We start from the raw sequence: 12,500 nt of genomic DNA on the forward strand, positions 1-12,500 counted from the left end.
CTTCTAGACATAGTAGAGGAAACGGCTTGAAGCATGAATGGCATATCTGCTGGTGGAAGGATCACACACAGTCATCAATTAATGTTGTAGATTTTAAGGAAAAAGAAGAAGATACACAAATACAAACGGTTTGCTCATCTTCATACCGTTTTCTTGCTTCTGCAGTTTACTGCCTGTGTCCCTTTTGCCAAAGCTCAACATCCTCTGATTGTTTCGTCTACCATCCTGACTTTCTATATTTCATGAACCTGGTCTATCCCTTCCCATTATATACAGGGTGCAGCATCTGTCAGACACCCATTAATCTAATGTGCATCCTTTGAAAGGTGAATAAAACAGACGCTCAAACTATTCACCGTTGACATCGATACAATTCCGAATTCGTTTCACACAAGACCAACACATCCCTCAACTTGTCAACATCAATCTTGTTTTATGGGATGATCGATGTAGATGGCAGACTGCATGTGCCCCCAGAGAGCTGCAAGTTAAGATGCGTGAGGTCTCGTGATTTAATAGTCCGGGACCTCCACCGCAATCCCTACGGTATCCGACTTTGGCCACACTCTGGATAACCTGTTCTCCAATCTGTTCACCAATACCCAACCATACCTTGAGGCAAATTTCTGATGAACGGGTCCCCTGTCAAAATGGTTTGGAGTGGCCCACCATCTTACTGGCTCCTCTATTAGGTTAATCCCACATGACTGGCCAATCCACAACTCCACAGGTCATCATTTCAAAACACATGGAACCTTTTCATCAATTAATCATCATCATCATCATCATCATCATCATCCTCATTCATTCATTCTCTCCAGTTGAGAATTCGTTTATTCCTTTGTTCTCTTGTCCTCCTATCCCTTATTGTTTCCTCTTGCTGTGCTCTTCTTCTTTAGTACAGCACAGTACTCGTGATTTCAATGCTCAATTTTGCGTTTTATGATTTATTACAATTTTCCCCGCATTGTCAGTGGTGCAGAGTTAGAGAATTTGAGGTTCAGGGTTGTTGTACCCAATTATGCCACACTCTTATGCATGTTGTGGATGCACCACTTATTGATGTTAATATGTTTTGTCCACGTTTGTTCGTATGTCTGTTCACACATTTGGTGTTGCTCCTCCATAAGCCATCAATTTTGTGAATAACAATGAAATAAAAAGGCATAGAAATCTGAATAGTAATGACTAGTTATACATTTCTATTGACACGACATATTGACAGCTAATGAAATTGCAACAACAAAATAGCTCTCAGATGTACAAGCCAGCTCACCTGCAGCTATCCTGCAGTCTTACAAATGTCGTTAATCGGTGGTTTGTGGTGTGACATGTTGGGAAATAACTGATACCAAACGGCTAACTTATTTGACAGGGAAACTGAACATGATCTCAGATTTATTCTCAAAGCAAATGATAAGTGCACATTATCTCAGATAAGCATAGTTTTAACATACTCAGCTCTTTGACGCAGTCGTTCACGAGCTGCTTTTCTTTCTCTTCGTAATCCACCGTCTCGTTCTTCAGGTGCGAAGCCTGCCATGGTTAGAGAGGTCCAGGGATCAGATCTGTACACAATATATTTTGGTAGTTTTACACCGATAATATTTTGGGTGCCATCTCAGCACAATTTAGAAAACTAGAGGAACCCGCTCCCTAAGAGAGCAGCTGAGTGGGAGTGGGAGAGGGGAGGGGGTCATGTTATTATCTTTATTAGATTTCTTCCCCCAAAGGAAGAAAATGCCAAGGTGGGTAGAAAGGTTATTTGTTTCTTCAAAACTTGATGGAATCAAAAGAAACTTCAGGAAACACACCTTAAGTGTCATGGGTAATTCCTGAAAGTTTCAGCTTCCTTGGTCAAATCCTCTCGGAATAGTAGATGAAGCATGCAACATACAACATAGATAATACTTTCCCTCCATTATATATAGATTGTGATATTCAAGATGATTGCACCACTAAGACTAAAATATCCAACCAGGAAGATGGTTGCCCTGATATACATGTAGTTGGATCACGGCCTCAGTATTTCCGATTACACCAATCTTGGTGTCTTTGACCAGGTTTTGGAGGGTGGGTGGGGGGGGGTATGATATTCCAGTTCTTACAACACCGAATGTATTGGAGGCATTCAATTCCAACCCAGTCATACCAAAGACTTTAAAAATGGTATGGCCCGTTTCTTTTCTTGACACTCAGCATTTAAAGGATAGAGCAAGGACAAACAAACATAGGTTGGCATCTCTGTGGAGGAGGAAATACAAGGTGTTCCAAAAAGACCTGGACAACTTTGGTTACGAATATATTTACAACCACAAGTTATACAACAATACCCTTTGGTTTATATGATACAGAAACTCATAAAGTTTTGTGCACACCATCAACACACTTCAATGTGAGCTCTGTTTGTTACACGCAGGAAGTCAAGGCGGTACACGAGTTATTGCCATGTTCGGCTCAGCATGTTTGTGTCCACCAGTGCACATGCAGCTGTAAACTGAGAATGAAGATCCTGCAAGTTTGCCACCTTGGTGTTGAAGATAAAATCTTTGACAAAGCCCCACAGAAAAAAAAAAACAATTAAGGGGGGTTATGTCTGGTGATCGTCGGGGCCAAACAGTTAGTCCATCTTGGTGAATCATTCAGGACGGCTCGAACGACGAAGGCCCAATGAGGGGGAGCGCAGTTCTGTTGAAAAATGATATCAGGTTGCAGGTCTTCAGTCTGTGGAAGGAGAATAGCCTACTTCAAACATGTTCATGTAAATTGTTGAGGTCACCGTGTCCTCCACAAAGAAAAATGGACCCACCAAGTGGGAATGGAAAAGGCCACACCACACATTCACCTTTGGACTATAGCGTATGTGTTCAATGACCACGTGGGGGTTTTCAGAGTCCCAGATCCTCACATTGTGCCGGTTAATCATCCCTGATACATGAAAACAAGCTTCGTCTGTGAATATGACCTTTTTCAGGTAATCTTCGTCATTCTCTATGCGACTGAGCATTTCCAAGGCAAAACCTTACGTTTGGGTCTGTCATTTGGTTTGAGTTTCTATATGGTGCAGAATCTGCACCTCATAAGCATAAAGCTTCAGTCTTTTATGCAAAATCCTGTGTACAGTGGTGGTTGGTTGTCCCAGTTCTCTGGATGCGTGTCAAATTGAATTTCGAGACTTTGTTGAAATGGTTCACACACTCGTCCAGCGTCTGCCGCACTCGTGCCTGGTCGACCGGTACTTTTCTGTTTCTGACAACTTCCAGTCTCCTTAAACCTCTTGTACCACTGTTTTATACGAGTCTGCGTTGGCAGATTCCTTCCATACCTTGTACGGAAATTATGCTGAACTTGCATGTCGGATCTCGTCTCGATGAACCATTCGACGCACTGAGCTTTCTCCTGTGGAGTTGCCATTTTATTTTACATTCAACCACCAAACCTGAAAATAAAGAAAACTTTATGAGTTTCTCCAACATAAAAAAACAAAGGGTATCGTTTTATAATTTGTGGTACTAATTACATTAACAACTAAAGTTGTCCCAGTCTTTGTGGAACACCCTGTACGTTCTTAAGTGCCACGATGAGTGTGGAGAGAAAAGCGATGTCACAAAGATGTCATCACTAGTACCAAAAGTGCCCAGTGGGGGAAGTTACCTCACTTCCTCCAAGCTCAACGGCTGGGTTTAGCTGAAATCAAGTTCAGTGTTGTCTCGTTTATTTGTCTGCATGTTTGTGAACACTTTATATTGTAACTCCTTCATGAGCCTTTGACCCTCTAAAAAACATTAAATGGTCACGAACATGGCTGCTGTGATATTCCACTCACAAACAAACAAACAAACAAAACTTCTGTCCATCTTCGGTGGCGTAGGTAAATATGGCACTTGGTATTAACATGCAGGAGAGCAAGCAAACAGGTGTCGAAAGCTCTGTCCCAATAACCCGTTACGTCGATAGCAGGCCATCTTCACTCTCACACAGAACAAACTCCAGGTGTTTGACATTATTAGCCAGGAGCTACTTGACCAAGTGCAGCACCTCCAAAAAACTGACAAAATGTCTAAACACAGAACAATAGTACCAAGGAGGAGTCAAGTTCCACAAGAGGTCAATATGGATCTCCTGATACAAATAAATGACCGAAACATGTGTCATGAAGAGGCAGAGGCACATCATGCTCCAGCGGGTATGAGTGGATTCCAGCCTTGGGATGATGCCATGTGATGTACCGTAAGGCACCTCCTGAAATTCTTCCGATTTGTTGTCGATGTGCTACTAACCAACCATGTACGTATAACAGTATTCAACAGTTCCAAATTCAAGCCGTAATAAAAAAATATCATAAAATAGGATGCAACGATGCGGTTTGCTGCACGTGAAAGAACATCTCTTAAAGTTTTATTGACTTATTTTTTGTTTCCATGTGTGTCATGTGACACGTGATGTCATGCTTACTGCAAGTGGTGTCCCCACAAGAAAATGCACAGTGTGTTGCCAGGTTTATAGAGATCAAATTAGCTACAAAGGTTCAACAAAGCTTCAAGATGACATATGGGAGGAAGCCACCATCAAGAAAAACGATTAGTGATTTGCACAAAAAGTTTATCGACAACGGTAGCATCATGCAGAGGGAGGAGGCAGGGCGGCCATGCCATGATAGGAGGTAAAGACATTAAAGGTAAAGATGACCAGTATAATTTCGGAAGACTTATTTTTCAAGGAAATCCAGTCTGACGGCAGTTAATTACAGAAACCATTGGTTAAAGCTCAAAGCTGCCAATGGTCTTGAATTGCCATTACATTGGTTATGTTAAATTAGTTGTTGAAATAATGGGAAAAGTTTTACTAAAATGTGGTCTGCTTATACAGAAGGATACTGGCAAAGGACTTGAACCTCACATTCCAGGGTTGATAGGCATGAATGTATGAAGAGATATTCCAGAAATAATGCAGGTCTTCAAAGGATTGCGAGAGGGGAAGCAATCACCAAATATTAGTTTTGTCAAAATTGTAGAGAACTCCCCAGTTTATATTCCTGCATAGTAGGTTTGGTGTTTGGAGTGTTTGGACCCAGAGAAGACACCATTTCAGTGATTGAACCCCTGTCATCTCCCCTTGCACAAGATGTCTCTGTGACTCCAACACAAGGAAATGTATATGCTAATGTGTGGAATGTGAGTACCACTGATGTGCGGCTAAAGCCAAGGACACGGATAGGGAAAATAACCAGAGCAGAAGATGTCAGACTCAACATTTCCCAGATCCAGTTTGAACCTATTAGCGGCCACCAGCAGGTAGCGTCCCACAATCATCTCAAAGGACAACGGGGAGACGCAGCTCCAGGAAAAGTGGTTCACGATTTGGGTGGGAAGTTTGAACTCGATAAGGTTAAGAAAGATGACGTTGCGAACCTGCTAATGAATCATCGAGATGTGTTTGGAAGTGACCACCCATTAGGTAAAACCAGCACTGTCAAGTGTAGGATTATCAGCAGCGATGAGGTTCCTGTACAACATGCTTACCGACGTATCTACCCAAACCATTTACAGGAGGTAGAAGATCATATCAACCAGGTCCTGTGAAAGAAAATATCAGGGAGAGTAACTCCAGTTATTCAAGTCCAATTGTGTTGGTAAGGAAGAAAAATGGACACTTAAGAATTTGCATTGATTACCGTCGTCTAAACAAGAAGACTTGCAAAGATGCCTACCCCTTACCAAGGATAGAAGAAACCTCAGACTCAATAAGTGGTAAAACCCTTTTCTCAACTCTTGACCTCCAGTAGGCTTATAATCAGGTAGAGGTGGATGAAAGAGATCGACACAAGATTACTTTATCACACCAATGGGACTCCATGAGTATAATTGCATGCCTTTTGGACTTTGTAATTAACCAGCAACTTTTCAGAGGCTCATGCAGAGCATATTTCAAAAGAAAATCCATCAGAAGTTCTTGGTTTATCTGGATGATATCATTTTTCCAAGTCATTTGAGGAACACCAAAAATGCCCAAGCCTGATTCTTAAGAAGATGGCTGGTCATAGACAGAAGGTCGAGCTGACCAAATGCCAGATTTTTCATTCCAGCGTGCAGTATGTTGAACACATGATTTCAGATGATGGCATTTTAACTGGCCAAGTAAAGTGGAAGATGTGCAAAAATGGCCCATTCTAAACAACATCCGTGAACTCTAGGCCTTCTTTGGTTTGGCAAGCTATTGATGCTACATTCCTGATTTCACTCAAATAACTTCACCCCTTCGTCACTTTGTAGGGACAGTTTGACATACTCATCGGCATAAAGGCCCGGTCACACCTTGACGTTTTAGCCAGCGATGGCAACGTATTAAAATGTATGTAAAACGCTGGCTTACGTTGAACTTTTGATGTTTTTTTTTAAAGATTCGGACATATTCATAGCGACTTGGTCTTATGTATAACGCATTGGTAACGGACACAGAACGTTTCGTTGTGTTATAGATAACTTATACCAACGAATGCTGAACCTGTTGTCGGCCGACAGAACCGATGCCCAACGATAGTCTAACTTAGGCATAGCGCGTTGCAAGCATCGCCGACGATGTCGTGACGTAGCCTATTAAAAGGCTGATGCACAACGATTCGAATCATAACTGCCGTAGAAATGGAAGTGTCAACATCGCGGTCACACCTTGGCGATCTTGCCAGCGTATGCCGACCTAAGAAAAATGTGTCTAAAACGTTGGGGCACGTCAAATACGGTATGAGTAAGTTTGGTATACGTGAGTAGAACGCTAAAGTAGGCTATCATACGTTGTAGTAAGTAGAGTACGTCAGGAAATTTTAAACATGTTCAAAATTTTACGACGTACTCGGCGTATGACACACGTTCGCATGCGATGGGGATAAGTTGTACACACGATATGTGGACGCTTACACACGTCCACAAAGGCTACTTATAAGCGACTCATAAGTCGAAACACGTCGCGGTAATGTCTTTTTTACGCGAAACTTATTTCTAACTTATGTTTGACGTGCTTTGAACCAATTATTTACGTAGTCCCAACACACATCGACGTATGTAGACGTATTCCAATGACGTCTTCCGGTCGACAAAAAAAATAAATTAACGTGTTTCTAGCTTACAACTGCCATATAAAGACGTGTTCCCAGCGGTTTTGGGAATTGGTATATAAAAATGCTGCTCATAAAAGGGGAACCCAACAGTGTTTTCGAGTCCTTTTTGAGTCGATGTCCATGTCAGCAGTAACAGTATCAGTATCAGTATTAGTATTAGTATTAGTAGTAGTAGTAGTTTGTTCATGTTGGCAGTAGTAGGTGAGTGTGAGGGGGAGGGTGTGGGTTATGATGGATCGTCCTTGCGTCCGCGTGTCCACGGGTAGGAGACATCTTTTCACCATTGTTCGAAGTTCTTCGCGGCTAATTTTTTATGGGGCTTTTTCAACAATGAGCGATAGCTTGTTTTTACAATTTAGGTCTATTCATAACGGGTTGGACAAATGCACAATGAACTAATAATGTGCATAGAGCGCTTTGATTACTTATAGATACGATATACCAACGAATAATTATCGTGTCGCCGGCGTTCACAAACTATGCCCAACGATAGCCAAATTTATCCATATCACGCGGCAGTTTATCTTTGCCGGTGACGTAGGGTTTGCTATTCATAGGCTGCCACTCAACGATTTAAATGGCTGCATCTCCACTATTGAAAGTAGACGCTTGCGCTCAACAATTGGATTTTTTTTTACACTCAACGACTTTTAAACGGTACCACTCAGCTATTTTCATTGTTTACAATGAACGATTTAAATTGCTGTCACTCGCCTTTGTTTTTTGACGCTGGGGTTTGGAAATTTGAAGCGTTTCTTCTGAACGTGTTAAAACGCTCAAACTCGACTATTTTAAATAGACGCTGCCGATGGACAATTGGAATCAAAGCCAAGCTAGACATCGAAGTGTGAACATCCTCGTCATGCCGAAGAAAAGTTTGAAGAATGCTGCAAATAAGTGTCCTGGCCGTGGCCGTGGACGCTGACGCAAGGACGATCCATTATACCGACGTCTTTCAGCCTATGAGTAACTTAAAAGTAACCTCTGTCGATGTGTGGCAACGATCGCGTAACGTGCCAACAACACGTTAATCATAGGTTAGAAATAAGTTTCAGGTACGCTAAACATTACCTCGGCGTGTCTCAACTTATGATTAACTTACAAGTAGCATGTGTTGACGTCTGTCAACGATCGCACACCGTGCATACAACTTGTGGCCAGCGTAGCGGAACGTGTGAGTCATACGCCGGCATACGTCGTGAAATTTCAAGCATGAAAAAATTTGAAGACAACCAAAAAGTACAACGTTGAAAGCCAGCGTACAACGACGTATGGCAGTGTTTTTCAGCGTGCTGTCAATGTTATCAAAACTTACCCATAACGTATTCAACGTGTGCCAGCGTTTTAGAAAAAAAAAAAAAAAAATCGGCATACGTTGGCTAAAACGTCAAGGTGTGACCGGGCCTTAAGCAAAAAAACCCCCCCCGACAGCTTCAACAGGGATTAACCATCATGTATGGCATTGGCACCAGGAATGTCAGGATGCATTTGAAACATTGAAAAGGTGCCTGGTTAAAGCCCCAATCCTGGCTTACCCTGACTTTTCCTTTCCTTTTGTGTTGGAGACAGATACGAGCCACCTCAGCCTGGGAGCCGTTTTGTCCCAAATGCAAGATGGATGCAATGGATTGATAGCATACTGTATACTAGTTGGGGTTTGCGTAAGGTAGCGAATATGACTAATTACAGCAGCATGAAACTTGAGTTACTTACAATAAAGTTGGCAGGATGTGAGAAATTTAGAGGCTACCTCATTGGATCGACGTTCACAGTCTTCACCGACAACAATCCATTGAACTCACTTCATTCATCAACAAGACTTGAAGCAGTAAAACAACGGTGGGCAGCCCAGTTGGCCTAGTTCCACTTGGACATCAAGTATCGACCAAGAAAACACAATGAGAATGCTGACGGATTGTCAAGCCGACCACAAGATTGCAGTGGTGAGAACACATGCTTGGATGAGGATGAAGCAACCACAGCATTGGGTGTAACAATGATCACAACTGACATTTCTAAAGAGATGTTTCATGGCCCCAGCGGTTCAGCAGACTCCTCTGAAGAGATGACAGCTAGAATTGACCATCCATGTGAGGAAGTGTTACCAGCCACATCCAGGAAAGAACTGGTGCACCAGCAAGTAACAGACACCGTAATCAGCCATTTCCAGTATGACTGGAACATGGGGAGAAAACCAACAGTGAGGGCAATAGAGGAAAGAGCCAAATGATCTGAAAGCTTGAATAAAACAGTGGAAATGAGTCAGCGAGTAAATTACTAAATTTAAGCTCCAGAATTGAACTTAGCAGCAGTTGCCGAATGCTAAAAAAGTGTTCATTTGTCCAATTCAGACATATTTGATATTTTGGACATCTCTGGGAGATATGTTTAATATGACGGTTCGGTGATCGCTAATTGTGTGCCAAGCGAGCCACTCCTATCAACCATTTTGTTGGCGAGCTTCAGCCACTTGGTGAGTGCTCAACAATACTGTATATCAATCGACTTGAACAATGTTCAGAGGCGACTCACCTGCGATGGCCCCGCGTTGTTCTGAGGTCATTTGGCGTAGTTAAATACAAATAACAAAAATGGAAACGTTTCGTTAACATCACGGCAGGATAGCCAACAGGGACGCACACTTGCTTGAAGCTGTCGAGCTTGGGTACGAATCCAGACCCAGATATAAACTGTCATCCCTGTGTTTCACAGGCAGGGTGATTCATCAATGTGTGTGCCATTAAACTGGACATCACATCTGCCGGCATCCCCCTCCTCTCTCTCACTCTCTTTCCCACCCCCTCTCTCTCTCTCCCCCCTTGCTCTGTCTCCGAACATATCTGGACAGTGGTTATGCCCGGATGGTAGATATTTTTTTACCCTTTGTACCCCGCCCCATCCCTCTCCCTTACACAATCTCCCCATGTCTCTGTTCCCCACTGTTTTGTCCTTCCCTCTCCCACCTCTCTTGTCTCCTGCTCCCCTTGTTGCATGTTCTGTGTGTTGGCTCTCATATGAGCCTCAACATTGTATACAAAAAAAGTATCTCTGCATGTATGCGGATGATGGTTATCTCTGTACAAATCTGAACATTAGTTATCTCCAATGGTATCTGGACCTCTGGTGATACAAAACAAGAGATGTTATTTAACATCCGGTTATATCTGGACGGTGATCACCTCCATACGTGTCTGGATGGTGGTTATTTCTGGATGGACCCTCCCTTCACACTGCCTTACCTTATCCTGCCCCTCATGCTTCCACTTCACCCCCATTACACTTCGTTAAGCTAACCCCCACTTTAGCAGGGAAAATTGCCTTAAAATGCTTGTTGTTGTGTTGTTGTCCCCTTACACTTCTTTCCCTCCCTTCACGTTGCCTTCCCTTCCCCTACCCTTCCTCTCTCTCCCCCACTAATCCTCACTCCTCCCCCTCGGTCTCCCAGCCTCCTCGCTCCTCCACCCATCCCCCGCTCTCTTTCTTCCCCCCCTCCCCTTTGCATCCCTGGCATCCAGACGGTGGTTATTTCCGGATGGACCCTCCACTCCATCCATGGTGGTTATGCCCGAACAGTGGTCTCATCATCTCCACACGTATCCGGACGGTGGTTATCTTCGCATGTATCTGGACGGTGGTTATGTCCGAATATATCCGAACGGTGATCATGTCCAGAAGGAGGTTATTTTGTCTGAACAGTGGTTATGTCCAGATGGTGGTTATGTCCAGATGGACCCTCCCCTCATACTGCTTTTCCTTGCAATCTGCTCATGCTGCCTTCCTTTTCCCTCCCCTCACCGTGCATTCCCCAACCCTCCCCTCACACCTATTTCCCCTGCCTTCCCTTTCACCACCCCTCCTCACTCCTCAACCCCTCCTCCCTCACTCCCCCATTCCTCCTCGTCTTCCCCACCACTCTCATCCCTTGCCACCTCCCTTCAGGATACTTGTCGTCCAGACGGTGGTTACGTCCGGACGGACTCTCCCCTCACACTGCCTTAGGTTGTCCTCCACTCTTGCTCTGCCTTCCCTTTCCCGGCCTTCACACTGCCTTCCCTTCCCCCACCCCTTCTCACTCCTCCCTCCTTCTTCACTTCCACACCACGACTCACTCCCACATCTCCCTTCGCCCCTACACTCCTCCTCAGTCTCTCCCCCCCATCCTGTCTCCCTCCTCTCTCCCTCCCGTCACCCTACCCTTCCTCCCCTTACCCTACACTATCCTCTTCCTCCTCTCTCCCTCCCCTCCTCCTTACTGTCCTACACTTACTATTCCCATCAGCGAAGCGATGGGTTGCATTTGCTAGTATATATAAATATACAAATATATAATATATATATATATATATATGTATATATATATATACATATATATATACATATATATATATATATATATATATATATATATATATATATATATATACATACATATTGTTGTGGTTACCAAATTCGCAAACCACCATTCAGGTCCCTTAGGTGAGGTATCTCGGTAAGTACATGTGTAGTTAGGCCCAAACCCGTTGTCTAGTGGGAATACATGTCATTTATGCGTGCTGCGACTCTTCAGGATAGCCGTTTTTCTTTTACTATCTTTAATTTGGACCAACCGCCATTGTTACCACCACCAACCACCGCTTCACCACAACCGCCACGACCTTCACGTCACACCTCGCAACCGTCGCATCGCCACCGTTCTTGCGCCGCCTGTGGGTACCGGTGTTGGACTAGTGCAGGGCGCGCGCCGAACAGCGTGTACAAAATCACGGATTTTGTGCTTCAAAAACGGATCAAAAACGACACACGCCCACTTTTTGCCGTCCAATCGGTGAGCGAGGGGCGAATTGGCCCCGCCCCCAGGGCGTTGGAGGGCGATCGATATATGCAAATTTATGGATCAAAAAGCATTCACGCCCACTTTTTCTCGGGCCAATGGGGAGCGAGGTGAAAGGTCGAAGGGAGGGGGTCAAAGATGAGAGGGCGAAGCTACGGGGCTGATATAAGCGGCCGCGTTCGTCAGTCTAGTGAGTAGGAGAGTCGAGAGGGAACAGAGAGTCAAGACTTCGCGGGCGGTGGAGTTGGCAAGAAGGAGCTGGTCGTCGTGTGCGTTGGAATCGGAACGGAGGGGACGGAGCTGTGGAGAGGCGGCGAGGGCAGACGAGGGGGTGCTCGCGTCGTGCAGGGAGCTGCACCCCAGGGAGGCCGACAGCGCGACCTGGCCGAGGTGGAGACGCTCGTCGCGGGACTCGAGGCAGAATAGGAATCCTCTATACCCCGAGCATCAGCAACCCCCTCCTGTTTCCCCCCGCGCTGAGATAGTGCGACCAAGGGGGCCCCTTTCCCACCCCCTACCAGACACTGCCCGCGAGGCCCGCGGAGTTGAGGCACC

The 12,500-nt window shown here is 44.5% G+C and overlaps 1 protein-coding gene across 1 annotated transcript in view; it reads right to left on the reverse strand.

Moving 5' to 3' along the window:
- Window positions 1-12,500, reverse strand: part of LOC147021793 (trafficking kinesin-binding protein 1-like) — a 178,422-nt gene that overhangs the window by 31,372 nt on the left and 134,550 nt on the right. The window contains 1 exon segment of the mRNA XM_085892158.1: window positions 1,458-1,536. Within this exon segment, the coding sequence (XP_085748284.1) occupies window positions 1,458-1,536 (79 nt within the window).

The sequence above is a fragment of the Eptatretus burgeri genome, chromosome 8, assembly GCF_056783735.1.
Source record: "Eptatretus burgeri isolate ZD-2024b chromosome 8, Ebu_testis_v1, whole genome shotgun sequence".
Classification (NCBI taxonomy): domain Eukaryota; kingdom Metazoa; phylum Chordata; class Myxini; order Myxiniformes; family Myxinidae; genus Eptatretus; species Eptatretus burgeri.